A 23,994-nucleotide genomic window follows, 5' to 3' on the forward strand; every position below is an offset into this window, starting at 1 on the left:
GACAAGAGCAATGTGACCACCAGGACGTGAGCTTCCATCACCCAGGGTCAGCTCTCAGGTGAAGACACTTTGGGTCATGATGGGAACAATTTGGGATACAAGCAGGATGGGCTGGGATGCAAGAGGGACAGTGACGGACACAACTGAAATGCATTGAGACCCTGGGGAAACTAAAGGGCACGGCAGAGAAGGAGGAGGAAGATTTCGGACACTTTGGGATGCAGCGGAGTTTGGAGATGCTCTGGGGCACGAGGGGATGCTCCGGGGGGCGCAGTGCCGGTTCTTCGGGGCAAGACGGGGACACTTCGGGGCACGAAGCGGAGGCTCCAACCCCCGTGGGCCCCTCCGGGGCGGGGGGGGGGGGGCGGGCCGGGGTCCCGTCGGGGCGGTGCCGCTCCGGGGGCAGGGCCGGGACAGGGCCCCGCTCCTCGCCCCCCGACCGGCTCCATCTTGAGCGCGGCTGCCGCGGAGCTGCTCCAGGTACAGCGGGGCCGGAGAGAGACGGGGAGGTCCGGGGAGACGGGGGGGGCGCGAACCCCGATCGGACCCCCCCCAGCGACCTCCGGGGCCGTACGGGACCCCCGGGGCCGATGTCCCCCCCTTAGATCCGTGCGGGACTCTCGGACACCAACCCCCCTGCAGCGGCCCCCCGCCGGGCCATGCGGGACCCCCATCCCCCCCGGGCCCCCCCCCCCCCCCGCAGCAGGGGTGCTCAGGACCAGGCACTGCCTCGAGCCACCAGCAGCTACCCCCCCACCCCTCTGGACACCCCCAATAGCAAACATTGCTCCCCGAGCCTCATAGGACACCCCCAGACCTTCACAGGCCTCCCCCCCCGGGGCTGTATCCCCCCTGCTCCGGACCAGGCACCAAGGTGTTACAGCGCAGAACCTGCTTTAGTGGCCAAAATCCCTCTTAAGGCATTAATCGCAGTGGGAAGGCGGGGGGGGGTGTGTACAAGGCCACAGTGTGTGTGTGTGTGTGTGTGTGTGTGTGCCCCCCCCCACGGCTGGGGACAGCGCCGGGCTAGGGACAACTGCACCCGGGCTGGGAATTTCATCCAAATCACCAAACCTGGCTGAACTTTGGATGGGATGGAGGGAGAGGAAGAGGTGGGAGCGGGGCTGGAGGGTCTGGGGGGGGCACGTGGGACACACCCCCCGTGGGGGGGCCCAGGCATTAGTCACAGTGTAAAGGTCGGTGTTTGCTGTGCCCGGTGCGGAAGTGGCACCGTCCCTGTGTCTGCGGTGGCTCCCGGCTGGCAGCAGGTAGGGAGGGCGATGGGGGAGTCCTGTGTCCCCCACCACAGGGTGGACACCCAGCGGGGACCCACTGCTTGTCCCGTGCGGTGATGGGGGTCCCAGTGGCTCTGTCCCAGGCTGGTGTCCCCTGGGCCTGGGATGGCCAATGTCCTGCGGCAGGGACGGGGCTGCAGACCGACTGCTGCGTTGGGAGGGACCCACAGGGACAGGGCCTTGGGGTTCCCATAGGGACCAGGCTCTGGGAGTCCCTGTAGTGCCATACGGATGGGGGGCCAAGCTCTGAGGGTCCTGATAAAGACCAGTCTGGGGGGGTCCCCACAGGTCCAGGTCCTGAGTACTCCTAAGGATCAGGCTTGGGGGGTTCTGCACAGGGACAAAACTCGATGTTCCTGTGGTCCCATAGGGATGGGGTTTGGGGGTCCCCGTAGCCCCACATGGCCCAGACCTGGCCCCATGTCACCATGGCCATGGTGCCAGGATGGGGGCAGCCCCCCAGGTACTGTGTCCAAATCCTACTCACCCTGCACCCAGCATCACCCCTTTCCCCCCAGTCCCCATCTGGAAGGACCCCCTGGGGCAGGGATCCATCTGTGGGTGACACCAGGTCCTGGTCAGCGTTTTGGGGTGCAGGGGAAGGGGACTCCACTCCCTGTGGTGTCCCCAAGCCCTCCCCAGTCCCCCATCACAACAGACCCCACTGTGCTGGGATGGCACTGGACGCCTGAGCCTCCCCCTGCCTGGGACCTGCCATGGAGACAGTTGTCATCGTGGCCATCGGGGTGCTGGCCACCATTTTCCTGGCATCCTTCGTGGCGCTGGTGGTGGTGTGCCGGCAGCGGTACTGCCACCCCAAGGACCACCGGCACCACTACGACACCAAGTGAGTGACCACAGTGGTGGCATTGTCCCCGTCCCCAACGGGTGAGGGGGTCTACAAGCCCATGAGCTGGGGACGGTGCTGGGACATGTCAGCATCACCAGGCACGCATCCAGCATCAGCAGGGCGTTAGAAGGGAGCATGAGGTGTCCCTGTCCCCAGGGATGTCCCATGTCCCCAACAGACCCATTGTGGACCTCATGGGGACTTCTGAGACACCATCAGAGCCCTCAGAGCTGGAGCTGGACGATGTGGTCATCACCAACCCGCACATCGAGGCCATCCTGGAGAATGAGGACTGGGTCGATGACGCCTCGTAAGTGTGTGTATGTGTATCCCACTGCTGGGGACCCCATGCAGTGTCACCCCCCGTCATGGGGTGCAGGTAGCAGAGAGTTGGGGGTCACCAAGCTGGTCTCTGGGTGGGAATGTCCCCAAGGACCTGGGGCACATGGGGTGGGTAACTCATGGAGTAAGCCTGGATTCACACCCTCCTTCTCTGCAGGGGTCTGGTGTCCCACTGCATTGCCATCCTGAAGGTGAGTCCCTGTGGTGGCACCGCTGGCACCAAGTGCCCACCCTGGCCCCATTCCTGCTGTCTCCCCCCCCCCCAGATCTGCCACACGCTGACAGAGAAGCTGGTGGCCATGACCATGGGCTCGGGCGCCCGCGTGAAGTCCCCCGCCAGCCTTGGGGACATCATTGTGGTGGCCAAACGCATCAGCCCCAGGTGATGAGGACGGTGCTGGGGCTCGGGGTCACCGTGGTGTCCCCTGGGGTTAACGGCATCCCATGGGCAGGGTGGACGACGTGGTGAGATCCATGTACCCGCCGCTGGACCCCAAACTGCTGGATGCGAGGTGATGACAGCAGCGGGAGGGATGGGGGCAGCCCCAGGGGAGAGGAGGGGGCACCCATGGGTGACACAGGGGTGATCAGGGTGTGGAGCATCTCTTATGGGAAGAGATAGCAGGAGCTGGGCCTAGTTAGCTCAGAGGAGAGCAGAGAGGGGATCCAATCAGTGCAGGTCTCAAAGGCGGGTGCCAGGAGGATGGTGCCAGACTGTGTCCAGTGGTGCCCAGTGACAGGAAGAGGAGCAGCGGCCATAAACTAACACACAACAAGTGTCACCTCCACATGAGGGAGAGCTGCTTCGTACTGAGGGTGGCAGAGCCCCGGCACAGGCTGCATGGGGGGGTGCAGAGCCTTCCTCTCTGGAGACACTGAAACCCACCATGGGCATGTTCCTGTGTGCCCTGCTCTGGGTGGCCCTGCCCTGGCAGGGGTTGGACTGGGACCTGGAGCTGCTGGAGCGAGGGCAGAAGAGGGCACGGAGCTGCTGCGAGGGCTGGAGCAGCTCTGCTCTGGAGCCAGGCTGAGAGAGCTGGGCTGGGGCAGCCTGGAGAAGAGAAGGCTCCTGAAGGGGAGACCTGAGAGCAGCTCCAGGGCCTGAAGGGGCTGCAGGAAAGCTGGAGAGGGGCTTGGGACAAGGGCCTGTAGGGACAGGCCAAGGGGAATGGATTTAACCTGCCAGAGGGGAGACTGAGATGAGCTCTTAGGCAGAAGCTCTTCCCTGTGAGGGTGCTGAGGCGCTGGCACAGGGTGCCCAGAGAAGCTGTGGCTGCCCCATCCCTGGCAGTGCTCAAGGCCGGGTCGGACCGCGGGGCTCGGAGCGGCGCTCGGGGTGGGGCAGGCCCGGGGCTGACCCCGTGTCCCCGCAGGGCCGCGGCGCTGCTGCTCTCGGTCACTCACCTGGTGCTCGTGACCCGCAGCGCCTGCCGCCAGCCCGCCGCACGCCACTGGGTCGAGCGCTCGCTGGCGGCGGCGGAGGAGCACATGGCGGTGCTGCGGCTCGCGGCCATGGCCGCCGAACCCGAGCGCCCGCCCGGCGCCGAGCCCCTGCGCCAGGAGCAGTCGGTCATGTGACCCCGGCGCCGGCCGGGGCAGCGAGCGGGGGGGGCGGGGTGTCCCCGCGGGGGCTCCGTGGCTGTGGAACATGGGGGGACCCGGAGGGGGTGGGCGGGGGCCCGGGGTGAGGGGGATTGGAGGAGCTTGGGAGGGGAATTTGGGGAGGGTTTGGGGGTCCGAAGGTGGCTTAAGGGAGGTTGGGGGAGATGAAGGGGGGTGGTAGGGGATTGGGGGGGTCTTTGGGGTTTGACTGGGGATTAGCAGAGGTTTGGGGGGTCTGAGGAGGCCTGTGGGGGTTGAGGGAGGTCTCGGCGGGGGGGGAATGGGGTGTTGCCGATTTGGGTCTGTCTGAACAAAGCCACAGAGGCTGGTTTGATTCTGCACCGGGGTTGAGAGCCCGTGGGCAGAGCTGAGCCTCATTAAACACAGCCGAGATGCCACGAAATATGTGTGCCTCCAGAGCTGCTGCTTCTGCAGTGTGAATCCCAGGCCCTCCTTTACCAAAAGCTACTTGTGCCTCCCATTAGGTTCACACGTCTCCCCAGCAAGGGCAGCGGCTGCTCTGGGAGATGGAGACATTGATGAGTAAAAACTCTCCTGCCAATTCCACACTTGTGAGGGTGAAGGAAAGGCCACGCTTCCCTTTCCCGGTCACTGATCACAGGCATTGTCTCTACTTGTTCAATTCCCTTTTAACGTATTTAAATCCAAGGGAGCAGTTCCTGTACCCACTTAACAGTGCAGTTTGTTCTCTCCCAAACCTGAGGGTCCCCAGGGGCTCGGCCTCTGGGGACTCTCCCCCTCAGTGAAGAGTCCTGGTCTGCAGTAGGTCAGCGACTCCAGGATCCTCCTTCCTCTCGGGGCTCTTCCTTCCTGGAATTCTTCCGCCCTCGCCCCAGTTTCTGTGAACGCTCCCTCTCCCAACGCCCCTTTGCTCATGGAGCAGCCAGCTGTTTCCGCAGGGAAAAGGGGGGGGTTGGAAGTGGGTTGGGGGTGGTGGGGCAGGTTGGGGGGTTTAGGCGGGTGGCAGATGGGGACCGGGAGTTGGGGGGGGGGTGTTGGAGGAGGGTTGGGGGGTCCGGGGGGGGGCAGGGGCGCTGTGGGTGGTCCGGGCTCAGCACGGGCCCCGGGGCCGCTCGGGGGAGGGGGGGGTCCGTGCCCCCCGGGCTGAAACCCGCGCAACTCTTCGCACCCAGCCGCGGTGTGGCAGTGGTCATGTGACACCCCCCCCAATCACGTGACGGGGCGGGGGACGGTACCGGGGGGCTCTGGGTCTGCCTCAGTTTCTCCCCGGTTTGGAGCCGGGGGGGCAGCAGCCTCCCCCTCCTTTTGGCCCGCACACGTGTGACGGGGCCCCGCCCCCACAGCTGCGGGGGTGGATACCACGGGAAAGAGAAGTGAAAGTGATCCTGGAAGTGAGTTTACTGGAGGGGGGGGGGCAGCCCTTAGCACCCATCGGTACTGGGCAGGGGGGGCTGCCCGCCTCTGCCACCCCCCCCCCCGACAGTCTGGCTTCCTGTGCCACGGGGAGATGTTATCGGGGTGCTGCGGATGGTGGCTGGGGTGCCAGACACCGCAGCAGCCACGCTGGGGGGGGTGGGTACCCTCCCCCGCGCACCCTGGGGTGGGGGAGCCCTGGGTGAGGAAGGGGGAGCTGGGTTTTTTCCAGCATATGGCTGAAAGGGGAAGTGGGACCGGGGGGGGGGGCGGTGCCGGAGCACAGACCTGCTGCCCCCCACTTTGTGAGTTGGAAACTGAGGCATGGCTGTGCCGGCGGGGTTCTGCCACCCGCAGATGCCACCAGCGCCATGAGGACCCTCCTGCTGCTGTTGCTGGTCCTGTCTGGAGCCAGCGCCTGGTGCCGCGATGGGCAGCTGTGTCCCTCCACCCCGGTGAGTGCCCAGGCTGAGGGGGGTCCGGCGGTGCCCCACCACTGGGTAACCCCCCCCATGCATCCCCCTGTCCCCAGGTCCTGCATGCCAACAGTGCAGTGCCGTGCCGGGATGGCCCGTCCTGCCCCAGCACAGGCAGCTGCCCACTGCCAGAGGTGAGTCTCTGCACTGTGCCTGTTTCCCCCTTCTCTCTGCCATTCTCAGGGGGCTTTTCCTCCTCATCTGCCCCCTTCTCTCTCCCCAGAGCGTCCTCTGTGCTGACGGCCACCACTGCTGTCCCCGAGGGTCCAGTTGCAGCGCCGATGGTGAATCCTGCATCACACCCCCAGGTAAGGGGGGGGCACATGTAGGTGGGGGTACACGGATGGGCCTGGGGGTGGACAGGATGGGACCTGGGGGTCCTTCACCCCATCCCCACTCTCCGCAGCCCCTCACGCTGTGCCCTGTCCCGACGGACAGTCTGAGTGTCCCGATGATGCTACCTGCTGCGTGACAGCCAGCGGCGCCTGGGGGTGCTGCCCCATGCCCCAGGTATGGGGGGACACACGACATGGGGACATTGTGGGGGAGACATCATGTGGTCATTTCTGTGACAAGTGTCCGGTGCCCGCAGGCCTTGTGCTGCGCCGACAAGGTGCACTGCTGTCCCCATGCCACCGTCTGCGACCTGGCCCACGGGCGCTGCCTCTCACCCACCGGTGACACCCCCATGGGCACCACCTTCCCTGCCTGGAAGCGCCAGCCCCCGGTGTCAGGTAAGGGGTGTTCCCACCCGGGTGGATGGGTGCCCATAAAGGGGGGCACGAAGGGGACAGGAGGACGCTGTGTGCGTGTTCCCGCAGTCGCACTGCACCAGGTCCTGTGTCCCGACGGCCGCTCTGCCTGTCCCGACGGGGCTACCTGCTGCCAGATGTCCCCGGCGCAGTACGGCTGCTGCCCCCTGCAGAACGTGAGTGACAGCCCTGCGACAGGCACCCTGTGCTGGGTGCCCCACGCTGGGCACCCTGTACCAAGCACCCTGTGCCAGGCACCCCACACCAGGCAGCCCACAGCAGAGACACCCTCCCCCAGTAACACCCCGTACAGTGACCACCCCCTCCTCAGTGACCCCAGACCTCCACACCAGACACCCCACACTGAGAATCCTGTGTTGGGCACCCCCATATCAGGTACCATGTCCCAAGCACCCCACACTGAGCACCCCATGGCAGCTGCCCCATACCAGCACCCTGTGCTGGCAGCCCATACTGAGCACCCCATGTTGGGTACTCTGTGCTGAGTGCACCATACCAGGCATGCTGTCCCCATCACCTCATGTCAGACACCCTGTGCTGGGCACCCCGTGCCCTACCCTGTGCCATGAACCCCACGCTGTCAGCCCATCCTGTCCCACTGTGTCCCGGTGGGGCCCCGGTGCAGCAGCAAGGATGCAGCTCTCCCCTGCAGGCTGTTTGCTGCAGCGATGGGCATCACTGCTGCCCTCAGGGCACTGTCTGCGACCTGGAGCGTTCCACATGCACCTCCTCCGTGGGCCGGGAACCCCTCCAGGCGTTCCTGCACAAAGGTGAGGCCCCCCCATGCCCTGCCCCTGCCTGGGGAGGGGACAGCGGCTCTGAGTGTCCCCTTGTCCCCAGCACGTGATGTGAAGTGTGATGAGGAGACGAGCTGCCCGGATGGGAACACGTGCTGTCGGCTCAGCTCGGGGGCTTGGGGATGCTGCCCACTGGAGGAGGTATGGGGGGCCTGTCCCCAGAGTGTCCCCTGGGTGGGATGAGGGCTCATGTCCCCTGTTCCCCAGAAGGGACAAAGGGCTCATCCCATGGGGTTAGGGGGTGCTGCTGGACCCCCAGTCAGCCCCTGTCTGCTAACTGGGACCAGTTAGGGGTGGTGGGAGGTGATGGAGGGACACAAGGCCACTGGATCCTTGGAGACCTTCCTGTGCCCAGCGCTGGGAGGGTCAAGAGTGATGAGGGGGTCCCATATCCCCTCACCACCACCCAAAAGTGTGGATGGAGCCAGGCTGGGATGGGGAGGGAACAGGCAGGAGTAAGCAGTTTGTCCTTGGGGTGGGGCAGGCTGGGCTCTAACCCTCCCTTTGCCCCCCCCAGGCCGTCTGCTGCCCCGACCACGTGCACTGCTGCCCCCAGGGCTATACCTGCGACCCAAGTGCGGGCAGCTGCCTGCAGCAGGGGCGGGGGCGCCGGCCCTGGCTGCGGAAGATGCCGGCGCTGTTGCGCGGGGGGGACGTGCAGTGTGACGAGGAGACGAGCTGTCCCCAGGGCAGCACTTGCTGCCGGCTCAGCTCGGGGGCCTGGGGGTGCTGCCCGCTGGAGCAGGTCTGGGGGGACTGTACGAGGGTACAAGGGGGTGGGGTGGAAGGGGGGGGGTTTGGGGTTTTTGGGGTGAGACCGTCTGGGGACAGGCAGAGCTGGGAGGGGGGGAGACAGGGACATAGAACACCCCCACCTCCATCAGTGTGCCCTTCCATGGGGGCTTTGTGGGCACCTTGGGGACAGGGCCCAGCACAATCCCTGGGGCTGGGGTTACATGTTACATGAGGTTGGGGTCTGGCCCAGGCTCACACCCCTTGGTCCCCCATATGCCTGCGACCCCCACGGACCCCCTCCGCCCTTGCCCCCTTCAGGCCGTGTGCTGCAGGGACCACCAGCACTGCTGCCCCTGGGGCTACACCTGCAACGTGGCCACCCAGAGCTGCGAGAAGCTCCTGACGCCCACCTTGCTGCTGGGAGCACGCACTTCTCCCCCCTGGGCACCCACCCCGCGGCCTGCCTCCCTGCGCGCTGCTGGCACTGACCCCTCTGCCGCCGTGCCCTGTGGTGCTGCCCACTCCTGCCGCGGCGGGCACCGGTGCTGTCGCACCCGGGGGGGCTCCTGGGGGTGCTGCCCCTTCACCCAGGTTCGTGTGGGGTTATTGGGGGGAGGTTTCAAGGTGGCGACACCCCCTCCTCACTCCGTGTCTCTCCACAGGGCTCCTGCTGCTCTGATGGCCGCCACTGCTGCCCTGTGGGGTCCCACTGCACCGGGGGGGGCTGGGGGTGCAGCCCCCAGCGCTGGGACCTGCCTGCACCCCACAGGGTGCTGCTGTGAGGGCACCGCCACCCCCCGGACAAGTGCCACTGCCTCAATAAACGGTTTCTAGGACAAATCCTTCCCCTGGTTCTGTGCGGGGGGGAAACTGAGGCAGGAAGCAGAGGCGAGGGGGGGGTTCATCTCTCTTTAATATATTAATGCCATGTAAGGCAGCAGCTCCCTGGCTAGGGGGGGCAGGCAGTGCCGGGGGGGGGGTCCCCATGTCCCCCCCACTGCCCACCCAGCCCCCGCTGGCCCCTCTTCATCCTCGCCATGTAGAAAACATTTAGAAACACGATTAAAATCCAAAGCCAAGGAGGGAGGGGGGAGGTTTCGGGAGAGGCAGTGCCTCCCCCTCAGTTCCTACGGCAGCTTCGAGGCACCGGTGGGCCGGGGGGCACTGCTGGCCCCCCCTGTCCTGCAAGGGCACAAGAGGGGACATGGCTTAGGGGGTGTGGGGGACATACGGTTCTCCACACCCCCCCAACATGCAGGGTGTGAATGGCAATGTCGGGGGAGGGGGGGGGCACAAGGGCAGCAGGACCCCATGTGCAGAGCCCGGTGGCACTGAGGTCCCCAGGACACTGGACGTGGTGACCTGGGCTGGTCCCTTTGCCGGCACAGTGGGGAGGGGATGGGGGCAAGGAGCAGGGGCAGGGTGGGATGAGGCACGGTCCTGGGTTCTACGGCAAGGGGGTGGCGGAGGGGTGGCAGTGACGGGCCATGGCGGCGGTGGCTGGCGCCGACCGGGCGGCCGCAGCAGGCCCCCCCCCAGCACTCACTTGACATTGAAGACCATGAGCGGCCGCTCCTCCCGCTTCTGCCAGGGGCTTTTCCTGTCGCCGCCGTCGTCCCCGCCCTCGCCCGTCTCCACCAGCGCCTCCTCCTCGGGGCTGGTCAGCGAGTCCCGGGGGGCTTCACTGGCGCTGCTGCGGCCGCTGCCCCCCCCGCGCCGCCCCGCGCCTCCGCCGCCAGCCTCCAGCAGCGGGGCCAAGGAGCTGTCCTCGGGGGAGGCGGCGGCCGCGCCGGGGGGGGGCCGGGACCCTCCGTCCTCCCCCCCCACCGCAGCCCCGACGGCCCTCGGGAGGCGCGGGGGGGGGCCCGCGGGGCCGGAGCCTCGCTCCCCGCCCTGCAGGTCGATGTAGGAATGTCGGACCTGCGAGGAGCGGCCGTCCAAGGAGACGAACCAAGCCCGGGGGGGGGGCGGCCCCCCCAGTTCTAACAACTGCTGCCCCGCCAGCGCCTGCAGCTCCCCGTTGAGCTGCGCCACCGCCGACCCGTCCAGCAGCACCGGGATGGCCACTGAGCCGCTCACCGGCTGCGTGGCGCGGGCACCCGCCCAGTTCTCTCCTTCCTCAAACCCTTGCGCGGAGGATGGGGGGGGCGGGGGGGCGGCTGTGGGCACCCCCGTCGACCCGGGCCCCCCATCATTTTCAGGGGGACCCTCCGGTTCTCCAGGGGCCAGGCGCATGTACCGGGCAGGGATGAGGAGGGTGGGCATCACCCCCCGGTACACGTCCTCCGGACCCCCACAGAGGAGGAGGGGAGCGGGGGGAGCCATGGAGGGCGGGCGGGGGGGAGGCTCGGGCAGCGGGTGCTCCGCGGGCTGCCCCCCGTAACGGGCGAACACGGGGGGCGAGGGGGGCCGGGGGGCGAAAGCGGGGCCCCCCCGGGGGTGCTCCTCCGGCGGCTGCAGCCCGTCCACCGAGCGGGCAGCCCGGAGGCCGAAGGCTTCCCCGGAACGCCCGTAGTCCGCTGGGGCGGGGGGCTGGCGGCGGCGGGGGAGGGCCAGGGTCCCCCCGGGGGTGCGGGGCCCGGCGCGGAGCTGTGGGGGGGGGACCGGCGGTTGGAAGAAGTCCGGGCGGGCCGGGGGGGCCGCGCCGGGGGTCGGGACGTCCGTGTCCCCGCCCGAGGAGGCCGTCTCGAGGTGGCTGCCGCCGCAGAGCAGGTCCAGCTGGGACACGGAGGTGGCCTGGTCCCTGCGCGCCACGTCCAGCGGCCCCGGCAGCGGCAGCTTGCGGTGCTGTGCCCGCGGCTTCAGGCACCGCCGCCTGCGGGGACACAGGCGGGGGTCACCCCATGGGTGCTGGGGTCCCCTGGAGGAGGAGGCCCCGGCCAGAGATAGGGCACCCCCAGCCGTGTTGGGGACCCCAGGGGTGCAGAGCGGGGGTGCTGACCTGCAGTAGTAGATGAGGAGGCAGAGGAGGATGAGGACGAGCAGGGCCAGCGCGCCCAGGATGGTGAGGAGGAAGATGGTGTGGTAGGTGGTGATGTCTGTCACCCCCGCCGCCATCGCCACCAACCCTGGGGACAGCAGGGACATATAGGGCACCCCCCATGAAAGCCCCCCGGGGCCTGCACCCACCAGCGATGGGTGTCCTCAATCCCCCCTCCATAGGTCACCCCATCCCCAGCACCACGGCTGGGGGCACCCATGGGTGTCACCCTACCTGTGCTGGGAGAGGGCAAAGCTGCTGCCCAGTATCCCAACTGGGAGGAGACGAAAGTCCAGTAGAGCTGCCGGCCTTCCTTACGGATCAGCCCCGTCCCATTACGGACCCACAGCCCTGCAGGGACACACACCCACCCCCCACAGCGGGCTGAGACACCCAAACTTATCACACACCCCCACACCCCCATCCAGCGCCAGGTCAATCCCTGCCACCCCCTTCAAGCAGCACTCACCGCTCTTGGGGTCGAACCTCCAGGCTGGCACGCTGGTGGCCACCACGGGGGCAGCGTCGGCAGCCAAGGGGACACAGAGCTCTATGGGGCCGGCCAGCGGCACCTCGGTCCCGTTGCCAGTGAAGAGGTGGACACTGAGGGCCACCACAGGCGCCAGCTCCAGCCAGGTGGCATTGGCTGAGGGGACAAGGGATGCTCACACGGGGGGACCTCACGGTCCTGCCCCCCCCCCAATCCCCTGGTGCCCCCCCCCCCCGTACCAGTGCTGTCCTGCTCGGACCCCAGGAAGGCCGGGAAGGCGCGGGCGAGGCCGGGGCCAGAGGCTGCGGTGAGGGACGCGCCGAGCTGGCTGTAGGTGGAGCTGCGGGGCAGGCGTGCTGCCCGGCGGGGGAACTGCGCCCACGGCTGCCCACGGCCACCTTGAGGACACACAAGGTGGGTGGCAGCACCCAGGGGTGATAGGTGACATCCCTGTACCTCCAGCACCAGCGCTCACCTGGGGAGCCCAGGAGGATCTGCACCAGGTCCTCGTACAGGATGAGGGTGGCCGGGCGCTCCGGGAGCAGGTAGAGGCTAATGGAGGCGTAGACTGCAAGGAGGGGGGTGATTGGGACCCCCAACACATCCCATATATACCCCCATCCCTGTACCTCCATCCTTGTGCACCCCCATCCATATGCACCACATCACTGCACCCCACATCACTGCACCCCACATCCCTGCACCCCCATCTTGTGCATCCCCATCCCTGCACCCCAATCCCTGTGCACCCCATCCCTGTGCACCCTGTCACTGCACCCCAGATCCCTGCACCCCCATCCCTGTGCACCCTGTCACTGCACCCCACATCCCTGCACCCCAATCCCTGTGCACCCCCATCCCTTCACCCCCATCCCTGTGCAGACCCATCCCTGTGCACCCCATCCCTCTAACTCCATCTCTCTAGGGCCCCATCCCTGCATCCCACCCCTGCTCCCCCATGAGCGCTCCCACGTGTCCCCCCACAGCAAGGTGACCCTATCGATGTCAGTCCGCGCCTCCCCCTGCCTTACTGGCCCTGGGGAAAAGGGCTGGAGCCCAGCCCCGCCTCAGCATGGGGACTCTTTGGGGGCACCAGGACATGGCCACACTCTTCCAAAGGGGCCAGACCCCCCCCAAACACCTTTCCATGAGGGACCCCTTATCCCAAAATCCCTTTGGGGTCCCCATTAAGGGACCAGGAAAGACTGGGATCCCCAGGAAGGAACTAGGGCTTCTCCATATGAGCCACCCAGTGAGGCACTGGGGTCCCCAAAGAGTGTCCAGAGCCCCCTCCAATAGAGGACTGTGCCCCCCCCCACTGGGGTCCCCTGTGAGTGTTCTCAGCCCCCCAGTAAAGATCCGGGGTCTCCATCAACCCCAGACCCCCCCATACAGCGCTCGGGACCCGCACGAGGCCGCGGGCACTCACGTGGCAGCTTGTGGACGCGCCAAGGCACAGAGGCGGTGACGTGGCCGCGGCGGGCAGCGGTGACCAGCAGCCAGGAGCCCAGGCGGTAGGACACAGGCAGCGTGGCGCAGCCCTCGTGGTCGGTGGCACCCGCTGCCAGCGAGCTGCGGTTGCTCAGCACCTCCAGCGCGGCCTGAGCCAGCGGCACCAGCGTCCCGCTCTCGTACACCTGCACCCGCAGCACCACCTCTGCGGGACACGGGCACGTGTGGGAACGGAGCCCCCCGGAGCACGGCACCACCCCACCACCCATCCTGCTGGGCCACAGACATCGTCCCAGCACGTGGTAGGACCCATTCCCAGCGCAATGGTATGACCCATCAGAGTGGACCATGGTCACCACCCCGGTTTGTGGGATAGGCATCATTCCAGCAGCATGGTAGGGCTCAGAATGGTGGGACCCATCTTCTTGGGTCATAGGCACCATCCCAGCAGGTGGTGGGACCTATTCCCAGCAGAATGGTGGGACTCATCCCAGCAAGTCATGGCCACCACCTTCGCGGGTCATGGGCACCATCCTGGCAGGGAGGTGTGACCTATCTCCCCAGAGATGGGTCCCACTATTCTGCTGATGCAGGTCCCACCACCCTCCTGGGATGATGGCCATGACCCACCAGGGTGGCGGGACCCGTATCAGTGGAATACTGGGATTCATCCTAGTGGGTCATGGCCACCGTGCTGGTGTGTCAGGGGCTCTACCCCACTGAGGTCACTGGTGCCATCCTAGCAGGCAGCAGGCCCCTCGCTGGCAGGTTTGTGTCACCATCCTTGCAGGCATCACCTCTGGGCCCACCCTGTGCCCCCCCTTGAAGCAGGTGGACTGGGTCACTGCTGTGCCCACAAGTGGGTGCACCCAGTCATGTCCCCCCCACTCCCCCCCACCCGAGCCCACCCAGGCCCATTCCCCCCCCACTCAGGGTACAACTCACACGTGTCACAAGCTCAGGGGGCCAGGTCCCCCAGGGCAGTTCCGGGTGCAGGGCGGGGGGGGGGGGGGGGGGGGGGCACTGCTGGGGGAGGGACCCTGCACCCCCCGTGCCCCCCCCCCCGTGCTGGCACCATCCTGCGCATGATCCCAGCACATCCCTGGCATCTGGCCCAGCTCCGGCACCATCACCCTGGCAACGACCTCCTTCATCCCATGGCCCCAGGCACTTCCGGGACCCTGTGTCCCCCCAGCAGCATCCTGCACCCCCAAACCCCTCCACACCACTGGGCAACCCCACCCCTATCCTGCCCCCCTCAGCCCAGATGTTGCCCAGATGTGGTGATGGGTGGAATTTGCAGCAGCTGCTTTGGCGATGCGCTGGGGGGGTTGGACAGGGGGGGTGTCCCCACACAGCAGGGACAGCCGGGGGCCAGGAATGTCCTCATGACCACACGCAGCCACCCACAGCTGCCCAGGGACAGCCGGCACCAGCGGCCACCCCACTGATGTTCCTTAGAGCATGGGGGGCACGGACACAGCCTCTCCTCTCCCTGCTCTCTGTCCCCCCCCGCCATTGCCAAGGGAACCCCAGAGGGTGGCACAGCCACCACGGGGCATGCTGGCCCCCCAGCACCTCCCAGTATGACCCCACGGTGCCATGATGGGGGGCGCTGGTGCCCTGCACCCTGTCACCGAGGCCACCCCATAGGGACGGGTGACGCCACCGGAGAGCTGAGCCAACACCGGCAGGATGGGGCCAGGGCCGTGCCGGGTCAGGGAGCTCCTGACCCCACTGACACTACCTCGCCCCCCAGCACACCTCGAGGAGGGTTTGGGGTGCAGGCACGGGTCATGGGGAGCTACAGGGACCCCAAAGAGCGATGCTGCATCCCCCGGCCCACCCTGCAATAGGGTAACACCCACACCCAGCCCCCCAGTCCTGCACCCCCGGGTGCTGCTCAGGACCCCCCCACACCCATCATCCTGCACTCCCAAGCCCTGTCCACACCCCCACCCACCATCATGCACCCCTTCACCCGGACCTCCACCCGATCTCCTGCACCCCCAAGCTCTGCCCAGCACTCCCACACACACCATGTTACACCCCTGGCATTGCTCAAGGACTCCCCCCACCCTCCTGCACCCCTAATCTCTACTTATGCCCCCCCAGCCACCGTCATGCACCCCATGGCCTAAGACCCCTCCAACCCTCCTGCACCTCCAATCTCTGCCTACGACCCCCCCCACCATCATGCACCCCATCATCACGGTCCCCCCCCATCATGCACCCCATCACCAGCCCCCCACACACACCCTCCTGCACCCCCAATCTCCATCCACGAGCCCCCCTCCCCATCTCTACGCCTGGCACTGCCCAACACCCCCCACACACACCCCCTCCTGCACCCCTGCTCCCCCCCCCCCAGCCCTCCATATGCCGGTGGCCGGAACCGGGCGGACAGCGGGGGGGGCAGACAGACAGAGGGACAGACGGACGGAGAGCGGGGGCCGGGGGGGGGGGTCGGGCGGGCGGGGATGGGGCCGGGGCCGCCGCACACAAAGGCCGCTCTCACCGTGCGCTCCCGGCTCCGCCGCGCCCCGCGCCCGCCGCCCGCCCGCGGCCACCAGCAGCAGCAGCACCGGCAGCGGCGGCAGGAGGCGGCGGGGCCGCATGGTCGCTCCGCGCCGTTACCCCGCCATGCCCGGCCCGCCCGGCCCGGCCCGCTCCGCCCGCCGCCGCCGCCGCGGGGACCGGGCTCCACCTGCCGGAGCCGCCGGGCACGGCCGCAGCCCCGGTACCGGCACCGCCCCCGGCACCGCCCCGGACCCCCGCAGCATCCCCGGCACCGGCCCTCGGCATCGGCGTCGCGGCACTGACCCCGGTACCGGCACCGAGGGACTGACCCCGGGAGAAGCACAGGCACCGCAGGACTGACCCCAGTACCGGCACCGGTGTCGGGGGACTGACCCCGGTACCTGCACCGGCATCACGGGACTGATCCCGGTACCGTCACCAGCACCGCGGCACCGACCCCGGGAGAGGCACCGGCACCAGCACCACGGGACTGACCCTAGCACCGCCCTGAGCCCAGGACCAGGACTCGGTACCGCCATGGCCCCATCGAGGTTGTCCCCGGTACCGGCCCTCACCCGCCAGCTTCCCCTCCACCACAGCCCTGGCACCCACCCAGTATCAGCCCCTCCCACCCCATCGCACCCTATGCCAGGCCTGTGCAGGTTCACAGGAGCATCCTGGAGCACCCCACGGGAAGCCCCATGATGCCAGGCAGAGATTTATTGCCCGGGGGCAGTGTGGGGGTGCTGGGGACAGGTAGGAAGGGGGGTCCCGGGGTACCCCATTAGTCCTGGGCACCCCCTAACTCCTCAGCCTTGCTGGGCGCCAGCTCCTGCGTGTCCTCAGCAGGCGGCCGTGTTCTCTTGAAGAAACCCATCTGGAAGAGGGACATGGTGACAGCCACGGTGTCACCCCAGGGACCCCAGTGTCACACCCGGGGAACCCCACATCATCACCTCAGGGGACACCCAGTGTCACCCTCGGGGACCCCAGCCTCACACCCAGGATCCCTCCAGCACCATTGGGTCCCCACTGCCATGGAGGGGTGTCACCAGAGTCGGCAGCGTCCCTGCTGCCCACTCACCTTCCACATGAGGAGAATGAGGAGGGTGAGGAGCAGGAGCCCGGCAAGGACCCCCAGCACCACCCATGACACCGGCACCGTCCCCTCACCGCCAGGGCTGGTGCGCATCACCTTGGTGACAGCCTGCAAAGGGACAGGGGGTGACACCGCTGACACCTCCACCGGGCCCTGTGTCCCCTGTGCCTGTGCCAGCCCTACCATGGCCTCCCCGGAGGGCAGGATACGGGGCTGGACTCGGTAGGGCATGGCTAAGGTGTTGAACCAAGCCTGTGACTGGACGAGGAACTGCTTCAGAAGGTGCTCCCGCTGGGGACAGACATGGGACACATGGGGGACACATGGGGACACACTGGGACACGGCACAGGGGTGATAGCACCCATCAACCCTGCACCCAGCATCCCCTGGGCTGCTCTCATCAGGTCCCCGGGGACCACGGTGCAGGAGGGGACGTGGTGGGGACACCCCAGGACACAGTGCCTCCCCAGTCCCCTGCTGCAGACAATACCTGCTGCAGAGTGTCCATCCAGAGCAGCGCATGGATGCTCACCAGCGCCCGCTGGTCTTTGGCCAGGCCAGGCACCCAGCAGGTGATGTCCACACACGTGGCATTGCCGCAGTCCTATGGGACACAGCGGGTGTCACCCTGACCCCCACCCCAGAGTCACCCACCCCCAGCACCCATCCTGGGCTGCAGCCCCCCAGCAGTGCCCGCTCACCACCAGGATGGGCTTTTCCAGCCCCTCTCCCGGCGGCTGCTCCAGGTCCCGGCGCTCCCTCCGGTGTGAGCCATTCCGGGGTGCTGCGCCCGTGGGATGGGGGATCTCCAGCTGGAAGGAGATAAAGGGAACACGGACACCCCCCCCACACCTTGACACCCACCCAGCCCCCAGTGGGAGACACTGGTCCCCACCCCGGGGCCATCCTACCTGCTCAGCATTGAGGCCGGGGGGGCTGGTGCAGTTCATGCCCCCCTCAGTGCCCAGCTCCAGCAGGTACAGCAGGATGCGGCCCCCCAGCCGGATGGGGATGGCGAGGTGCAGGGTGACCCCACTGACAGTGCTGGGACCTTTGTTGTGGAGCTGTGGAGGACCGTGAGGTGGCACCGGGGAGGGGGCAGGTCCCAGGGGCCCATGGGTGCAGCACCTACCTGGTAGACGTGCTCCACCTTGATGCCATGGTCCTCGAGCCGCCGGCTGCCCTCGGCCCAGCGCCAGCTCACGGGCAGCACCGTGGTGGCCGGTAGGGAGTTGCTGGCAGAGGAAGGGGGTCAGTGTCCTTCTGTGTCACCCCCAGCCTCCCATGTCCCCCTCAACCCTCACCCTCGCAGCTCCATCTCTGCCTGTGCCTCCACAGGCACCATCACTGTCACCGATGTGTTGGTGGTGCTGGGGCTGTTCTTGCTGCAGGGATACAGTGGGGTGAGGGATGGAGCTTAGCTTGGGGACACGCTGAGGCCACCAAGTCCTGAGTGGCCAGGTCCCAGCAGTGGGCAGAGGAGAGGAGGACAAGGGGACAGGGGTACGGGGCACCATCATAGTGTCACCTCCGCAGCTGCAGCTGGAAGGTGATGGCATCCCCCATGTCCTCCAGCCCGGACACGCTCAGCTCCATGTCCACAGTTATCTGCAGGCAGCCGGGTGGTGTGTTGATGACCCAGCACCACCAGTTATGCCCAGCCCATGGGCTGAGTGATGGTCCGGGGGGGAGGGGGGGGTGACCCCACAGCCCCTTACCTGGGCACCTGCTTTCATGGGGTTGCCCAACTCACAGAGCACCATGTGGGTCCCGTTCTCCTTCCTGAGGTTGCAGCTCAGTTTCTCCTGCCCCTGTGGGGTGGGCACATGGAGAAGTGACACTCACAGACTCCTTGCCATGCACCAACCAGCCTGGGGATATGCACGGTCCAGGGTGCCCACCCTCAGTACCCATCACCACCAGGCACCCGCAAGAAGGGTGGTGGCCACCCATGGCAGGGTGTGAGCCTCCATCCCGGGCCCCTCCTGGCACCCACCGGGATGCTGCTCCGGGCAGCCTGATAGTGGGTGCCGGGGGGCAGCAGCACCCGCAGCTCAGCCTCAAAGGCGCCTTCGCCCCTGTTGCTGGTGTTGGCGCGAAGCAGCAGCATGGCCTCGGCCCCGATGAGCAGGCGCCGGCTGGGCCTAGGGGGGACACAGGGCTGCACACCCCGGGGCGATGCTGCACCCTCCCACCCACCCCAGCGCTCACGTCTCCGCGGCCAGAAGGAGGTCAGGGACGCAGAGGTTGTCCTCGCCACAGTCCTCCAGGATGATATGGGTCTGGGGAGGGGACAGGTGGGCAAGTGGGGGTCGTGGGATGGGGAGTCACTGGGGACTGACAAGGGAACTGGGACCGTGCTGGGGATAGCAGAGGATACTGGGGGACACCTCAAGGGAGGAACAGGGACGGGAGGGATTGGGAATGGTGAAGGGTAGAGAGGGGACAAGCTGGGGGGAATGTGTGTGACTGGGGATAGTGAGGAGTACAAAGGGGACATCCTGAGAGGGCCTGGGGACAGGGGAGGACACTGAATGGTACCCCAAAGAGGGAGCAGGGACTGAGGGGACATCCCAGGGAGGGCCTGGGGGCAGCAGGGTGAGCACGGAAGGCTGTGTCCCAGGGAGTGGTTGTCGACAGTGGGGGGGCCATGGGGACAACCCACAGAAGCACTGGGGACAGTGGGGAGGTCAGGGGCTGTGTCCCAGCCAGGGGCTGGGGACAGGTTGGGGGCTGGAGCATGGGGACGTGGCTCAGCTGTGTCCCCCCTACCTGCGCCTGCACCAGGGTGTCCCCATAGAGCACCAGCCCCGGGGCCCCCTCGGGCAGCGCCAGGCTCAGGCTCAGCACCACCGGGCTCAGCTTGTCCTTGAAGTCGGCCTCGTCCTGAGGGCACCCATGGGCACCCCAGTGAGCACCCAACGCACCCTGCCCCGGGACCCCCACCTGGTCAGGCTGGGGACACCACTGCCCACATCCCTGTCCCAACCCTGTCCCATCCCTGTCCCCATCTTGCCTGGGGATGCTCCTGTTTCCATCCCTGCTCCAATCTCAGCTGGAGCCGCCGCTGTCCCCATCCCTGACCCTTGTGCTGGGGATGTCCAATCACACACACCCCCCCCCGCCAGCCCCCGCCGTCCCCGTACCCGCAGGTACGCGGTGAGGTTGCGGCACACGGGGGGTGCTCCCGTGTCCAGCTCCAGCTCCTCGTGCCAGGACGCCTGGTGACCCCGCAGCAGCAGCACCCTCCGGGACAGCCGGGGCTTCAGCCGGTCCAGCTGCAGCTCGGCCTCGAGGCCTGGCACAGCGGGCAGAGGGGACCATGGCACCGGTGACACCCGAGCTGTGCCCCTTGTCCCCCCCGCTGGCGCCGGCACTCACGGATGTGCTGCGGGATGCTCTGGCCCGTCACGCTGACACAGAGCACCACGGGGAAGCTGCGAGGGGACAGCACCCAGGGCTGCTCAGGGACCTGCCCCGGGGCAATGTCCCCACAGCGGCCGTGTCCCCACCGCGGTGTCCCCAGGGCTCGGCTCACCAGCTGACACCGGTGCCGAAACCGGGCAGGACACACGCCAGGACCTCGGGGTTCAGCCCATCAGGGACGCTCAGCTGGGTCCGGGCCACCACCACGGGCTGTCCCCTGGGACACAGGGACAGAGCTGAGGTGCTGGGGACCGGGGCAGCGTTCCCTTTGGGCTGTGCCAGCACCGGAGCCGGCGCCACGGGCACTCACCGGTACACGGCCACTTGGGCTGCGCCGTAAGCGCCCACCAGCAGATCTGTGGGGACGAGCGGGGGTCGGTGAAGGGGCAGATGGCAGCGGGGGGCACTGGGGGACACGGCGCTGGGGACGTACCTGAGTAGCCGTTGCCATCGAGGTCGGTGGCCCCGCGCAGGGCGAAGCCGAAGGCGGCCGGGCCGGGGAAGGGGCTGTCGAGGCGCTGGGTGGGCAGCGGCTCCAACCCCTCGCTCTGCCCGCGGAAGATGAAGACCTGCCCGCTGCCACCGTCACCCCCGAAGGGGGCACCCACGGCCACGTCTGCAGACACAGCGGCCATGAGCGCCCCCGGCTGCCGCAGCTCCTACCTCTGTTCCCCCACTGCTTTAGACCGGGCACCGCGGGGGTCCCCTCGCAGCGCCCCCATCCCAGCCCCGTGCCGGGTGTCGTTACCGCCGAAGCCGTCCTTGTCCTGGTCTCCGAGGCTGGCGACGGCGGCGGCGAAGCGGCCGTAGGGGTGGGTGCCCGTCAGGGTCTGGGGGGACTGGGAGAGGGGCCGCTGCAGCCCCCCCAGGTACAGGTAGAGGCGCCCCAGCTCGCTGCGCTGTCCGTCGGGGCGCCGGGCCATGAACAGGGGGGCACCCACCAGCACGTCATCCTGCCTGCACCCAGTGCAAGGGTGAGGGGAGGGGGCCTCGGTTTGTGGTCTGGTGGCACCCAGGGGGTGCGAGGCAGGGGCAGCACCCATGGGTGCCCCTATGGAGGGGGGGGGGCAGTCCCAGCTCTCACCCATCCCCATTGATGTCGGCCACGGCCACTGTGTGCCCGAAGTACGATGCCACCTAGAAAGGGTCTGGGTGAGGCGAGGCACTGGGTGGGGGGTGGGGGCTCTCCACAGGCACTGCAGAGTGTGCTGGGTGATGGGAGGGGGGAATTCGGGTGCTGCGGGTACTAGGGTACCACAGGGTGCCTGGGCAGGGTGGCAGTGGGCAGCAGGGAGCCATGGGGTGCTGGTAGGGAGCAGCGATGCAAGACTGGGGGTCACTGGGGACAGGGTGCTGGGGGTGTCTGAGCTGTGGGGTGGGTGCAGGGTGTTTGGTACCTGCTCGCTGGTGATGCCCCGCAGCTGGCGCAGGGTCACTCCCACACTGAAGATCTCCACCTGCCCAGAGCAGTGTCAGGCCCTGGCCCCATTACAGGGGGGCACGTGGCGTGAATGGAACCATAGAAGCACAGAGTGGGTTGGAAGGGACCTGAAAGCTCCTCCAGTTCCAACCCCTGCCACGGGCAGGGACACCTTGCACTGGAGCAGCTTTCTCCAAGCCCCTAGTGTTCAAGCCTGGCCTTGAACACTGCTAGGGATGGGGCATTTACCACTTCCTTGGGCATGGCCTTGGTGGTGTCCCCCTCACTGGGCACCCACACCTGGCCCCACTCACCTCACCCCTCGTGTTGCTCTTGTTGGGGACCCCCACCACGTACTCTGCAGGGACAAGAGCTCTGAGTGCCCCATGGCACTGGGGTGAGCACAGGGACACCCCTGGTACTGGGGTGAGGTTGCCCAGGGCCCATTTGTTCACCCCCCAAGCACTACCTTTGGTTTTGGGATTGCCATCGAACTCGCCCACAGCCACAGAGTACCCTGCAGGGAGACGGGCACCGGTGACCCCCTGTGCCCCAGTTCTGGGGCTATGGGGCTGTCCCATGCTCACTGCTCACCCCGATACCCATCCTCGTAGTCAAAGGACACCGGCTCCTCTGTGGGGCGTCCTGGTTGCTCCAGCCACAGCAGGGACTTGCCGTGGAAGCGGGTGAGGATGGCATCGATTCCCACTGAGTACAGGAGCCCTGCGGGACATGGACATGGGGTGGCACCAGTGCTGATGGGGCACCTGCTGGCACTGGCCCTGGGCTCCCAGTGCTGCTGTGGATGGCACCTATTGGGGTGCCCCGTCCTGGGTGCCCTGATCTTGCTGTGCCCACCCAAAGGCAGGACTCACCCATGAAGTAGTACCCGCCGGGGGCACCCAGAACCAGTGTCCCATCCTGCAGGAGGAGCTGGTGTCAGCAGCTACACTGGAGCACCCCACTGCATCACCTCCTGCAGCATCTTTCCCCCCACCCAGCATCCCCAACCCAGTATCCCCATCTCAACACCCCCATCCCAACATTCCCAACCCAGCATTCCCATCCCAGCATCCCAACCCAGGTACCATCCCAGCCTCACCCTCTGTGTCCCCATGAGCATCCCTTGATCATCCCCAGGGTCACCCCGAGACCCTCAGCACCCATCTCACCCGGGTGACGGCTGCGCTGAAGCCGATCTCGCAGTACCGCTTGTCATAGGCTGTGGGCACCGGGCAGGGTCAGACCGACCACCGGCGGGGGGTACCCACCGCCCGCACCCCCGGCCCCACGCACCGTAGTTGCTGTCCCGGTAGGCGCCGGCCATGAGGTGGTCGCGGCAGGGCGAGTACCAGGCGAGGCGCAGCGGGCCGGGAGCACTCACGAAGCAGGCGCCGGTCGGGGTGCGGAACGCCTCGTGCTGCCCGTCCAGCGCGTTCCAGTGCTGCAGCGGGGCGCAGGCCTGGCCGAGGGACGGCGATGCGCTGGGTGCCCGCCCTGCCGCCGGCACCCGCCGCCCGCCGCGGTACCCACCACGAGCCTGCCCTGCCAGCTGGTGACGGACGCGCCCAGCCACTGGTGCGATTTGTAGGTGCGCAGCTCCAGGGTGCCCTGCGCCTCGCTCTCGTCTCCTGCGGGAGCAGGGAGCGGGAGCGTGCCGGGTGCTGGTGACCCCCCGAGGCCCCGTCACCCCGCGGCCCCCACTCACCCGTGGTGTCGATGGGGACGGGGTCGCAGGGGGTCCCGCTGGGGGGCCAGGGGCAGAGGAAAACGGCGCCGGGCTGCGCCACGCCGGGCTGGGAGGTGTTGGCGCGGGGGGCCCCCACCGCCACGCTGGAACTGCGGGGGGCAGCAGGCGGGTGTCGTTGGGGGTCGGGAGCTGTGCCCGGCCGCAGCACCCCGGGCTCCCCCCTACCTGCCCCGGGCCGTGTGGAAATCCAGGGAGAAGCCGAAATAGCTGCCGGGGGGTCCCTTGTACGTGGCGGGGAGGTCCTGCAGGAGGCTGAGGGCAGGGGCCGAGCGCAGCGCCCCGAGGAGCAGCAGGGCCCGCAGCAGCGCGGCAGCACCCGCGGCAGCGCCCATCGCCTCCCGAAGTGAGGCCCCAGCCCCAGCCCCGGCGCGGCCCGGCCCGGCCCTGCCTTATCGGGGGGGATGCAGCCGGGCACGGGACAGCGGGGACAGGAAGGGGAACCCCCGCACACGGAACCACACGGGGAGGGGTGGGGGGGACACGGCGACGGTGGAAGCAGCACAAAACCGCACTCAGCACCCGCTGAGCCCCCCCGCCCGCGCTGTGGGACCCGTATCTCGGGGTGCAGGCCCTGCCGGAGGAAATGCGGTG

General features: G+C 67.6%; 4 protein-coding genes across 7 annotated transcripts; 2 read left to right on the forward strand and 2 right to left on the reverse strand.

Moving 5' to 3' along the window:
- Nucleotides 1-412: 412 nt before the first annotated feature.
- TMEM98 (transmembrane protein 98) lies at nt 413-4,082 on the forward strand. Of its 2 annotated transcripts, none has more exons than XM_057410011.1 (7): nt 413-480; nt 1,954-2,142; nt 2,324-2,455; nt 2,645-2,678; nt 2,754-2,869; nt 2,940-2,999; nt 3,861-4,082. In XM_057410011.1, exons 2-7 carry the CDS (start codon nt 2,012-2,014, stop codon nt 4,063-4,065), a joined length of 678 nt encoding a protein of 225 aa, XP_057265994.1. In that variant the 5' UTR covers nt 413-480; nt 1,954-2,011; the 3' UTR covers nt 4,066-4,082. The 2 variants fall into 2 exon arrangements, with proteins under 2 accessions (XP_057265994.1, XP_057265995.1); XM_057410012.1 differs by lacking the exon at nt 413-480 and adding an exon at nt 1,200-1,268.
- A 1,670-nt stretch (nt 4,083-5,752) lies between these two features.
- GRN (granulin precursor) lies at nt 5,753-9,111 on the forward strand. Its single transcript, XM_057410021.1, has 11 exons — nt 5,753-5,939; nt 6,017-6,094; nt 6,184-6,268; nt 6,367-6,470; nt 6,553-6,694; nt 6,782-6,888; nt 7,386-7,503; nt 7,574-7,671; nt 8,048-8,275; nt 8,584-8,856; nt 8,928-9,111. The coding sequence occupies exons 1-11, from the start codon at nt 5,856-5,858 to the stop codon at nt 9,045-9,047; spliced, it is 1,437 nt and encodes a 478-aa protein (XP_057266004.1). The 5' UTR covers nt 5,753-5,855; the 3' UTR covers nt 9,048-9,111.
- Nucleotides 9,112-9,240: 129 nt separating this feature from the next.
- Nucleotides 9,241-15,851, reverse strand: FAM171A2 (family with sequence similarity 171 member A2). The gene is made up of 9 exons (XM_057410020.1): nt 15,706-15,851; nt 13,165-13,392; nt 12,211-12,303; nt 11,975-12,133; nt 11,715-11,891; nt 11,480-11,596; nt 11,207-11,333; nt 9,812-11,080; nt 9,241-9,447 (listed from the first exon to the last, which is right to left on the reverse strand). Exons 1-9 carry the CDS (start codon nt 15,803-15,805, stop codon nt 9,393-9,395), a joined length of 2,325 nt encoding a protein of 774 aa, XP_057266003.1. The 5' UTR covers nt 15,806-15,851; the 3' UTR covers nt 9,241-9,392.
- Nucleotides 15,852-16,446: 595 nt separating this feature from the next.
- On the reverse strand, nt 16,447-23,759 carry ITGA2B (integrin subunit alpha 2b). 3 transcript variants are annotated; one of them, XM_057410025.1, is made up of 30 exons: nt 23,569-23,759; nt 23,362-23,492; nt 23,187-23,284; nt 22,950-23,115; nt 22,826-22,875; nt 22,529-22,574; nt 22,248-22,376; nt 22,123-22,170; nt 21,968-22,011; nt 21,631-21,690; nt 21,318-21,370; nt 20,982-21,190; nt 20,667-20,849; nt 20,544-20,589; nt 20,346-20,450; nt 20,189-20,244; nt 19,954-20,105; nt 19,580-19,693; nt 19,019-19,089; nt 18,804-18,951; nt 18,526-18,618; nt 18,336-18,415; nt 18,112-18,192; nt 17,940-18,042; nt 17,719-17,871; nt 17,509-17,619; nt 17,298-17,411; nt 16,990-17,097; nt 16,792-16,914; nt 16,453-16,584 (listed from the first exon to the last, which is right to left on the reverse strand). In XM_057410025.1, exons 1-30 carry the CDS (start codon nt 23,733-23,735, stop codon nt 16,492-16,494), a joined length of 3,135 nt encoding a protein of 1,044 aa, XP_057266008.1. In that variant the 5' UTR covers nt 23,736-23,759; the 3' UTR covers nt 16,453-16,491. The 3 variants fall into 3 exon arrangements, with proteins under 3 accessions (XP_057266006.1, XP_057266008.1, XP_057266007.1); XM_057410023.1 differs by having other exon boundaries at nt 16,447-16,584; nt 17,509-17,871; XM_057410024.1 differs by having other exon boundaries at nt 16,990-17,064; nt 17,509-17,871.
- Between the last annotated feature and the right edge of the window lie 235 nt (nt 23,760-23,994).

Source organism: Pezoporus wallicus, unplaced genomic scaffold (assembly GCF_028554395.1).
Source record: "Pezoporus wallicus isolate ANWC-B61680 ecotype Strahan unplaced genomic scaffold, APGP_CSIRO_Pwel_v1 contig_8725, whole genome shotgun sequence".
In the NCBI taxonomy this organism is placed as follows: domain Eukaryota; kingdom Metazoa; phylum Chordata; class Aves; order Psittaciformes; family Psittacidae; genus Pezoporus; species Pezoporus wallicus.

What these genes read in the sequence shown, in the direction of transcription:
- TMEM98 (XM_057410011.1), top strand. Translation starts at nt 2,012, where the DNA reads ATGGAGACAGTTGTCATCGTGGCCATCGGGGTGCTGGCCACCATTTTC. An exon ending in CGGCACCACTACGACACCAA is followed by an intron (nt 2,143 to 2,323) that starts GTGAGTGACCAC and finishes TGTCCCCAACAG; the next exon opens with ACCCATTGTGGACCTCATGG. An exon ending in GCCAAACGCATCAGCCCCAG is followed by an intron (nt 2,870 to 2,939) that starts GTGATGAGGACG and finishes TCCCATGGGCAG; the next exon opens with GGTGGACGACGTGGTGAGAT.
- GRN (XM_057410021.1), top strand. Translation starts at nt 5,856, where the DNA reads ATGAGGACCCTCCTGCTGCTGTTGCTGGTCCTGTCTGGAGCCAGCGCC. An exon ending in GCAGCTGCCCACTGCCAGAG is followed by an intron (nt 6,095 to 6,183) that starts GTGAGTCTCTGC and finishes CTCTCTCCCCAG; the next exon opens with AGCGTCCTCTGTGCTGACGG. An exon ending in ATCCTGCATCACACCCCCAG is followed by an intron (nt 6,269 to 6,366) that starts GTAAGGGGGGGG and finishes CACTCTCCGCAG; the next exon opens with CCCCTCACGCTGTGCCCTGT.
- FAM171A2 (XM_057410020.1), bottom strand. Translation starts at nt 15,805, where the DNA reads ATGCGGCCCCGCCGCCTCCTGCCGCCGCTGCCGGTGCTGCTGCTGCTG. An exon ending in TTTGCCCTCTCCCAGCACAG is followed by an intron (nt 11,334 to 11,479) that starts GTAGGGTGACAC and finishes TGCTGTCCCCAG; the next exon opens with GGTTGGTGGCGATGGCGGCG. An exon ending in CTCCTCATCTACTACTGCAG is followed by an intron (nt 11,081 to 11,206) that starts GTCAGCACCCCC and finishes GTGTCCCCGCAG; the next exon opens with GCGGCGGTGCCTGAAGCCGC.
- ITGA2B (XM_057410023.1), bottom strand. Translation starts at nt 23,735, where the DNA reads ATGGGCGCTGCCGCGGGTGCTGCCGCGCTGCTGCGGGCCCTGCTGCTC. An exon ending in CTACGAGGATGGGTATCGGG is followed by an intron (nt 22,171 to 22,247) that starts GTGAGCAGTGAG and finishes GTCTCCCTGCAG; the next exon opens with GGTACTCTGTGGCTGTGGGC. An exon ending in ACACCCTGGTGCAGGCGCAG is followed by an intron (nt 19,090 to 19,579) that starts GTAGGGGGGACA and finishes TCCCCTCCCCAG; the next exon opens with ACCCATATCATCCTGGAGGA.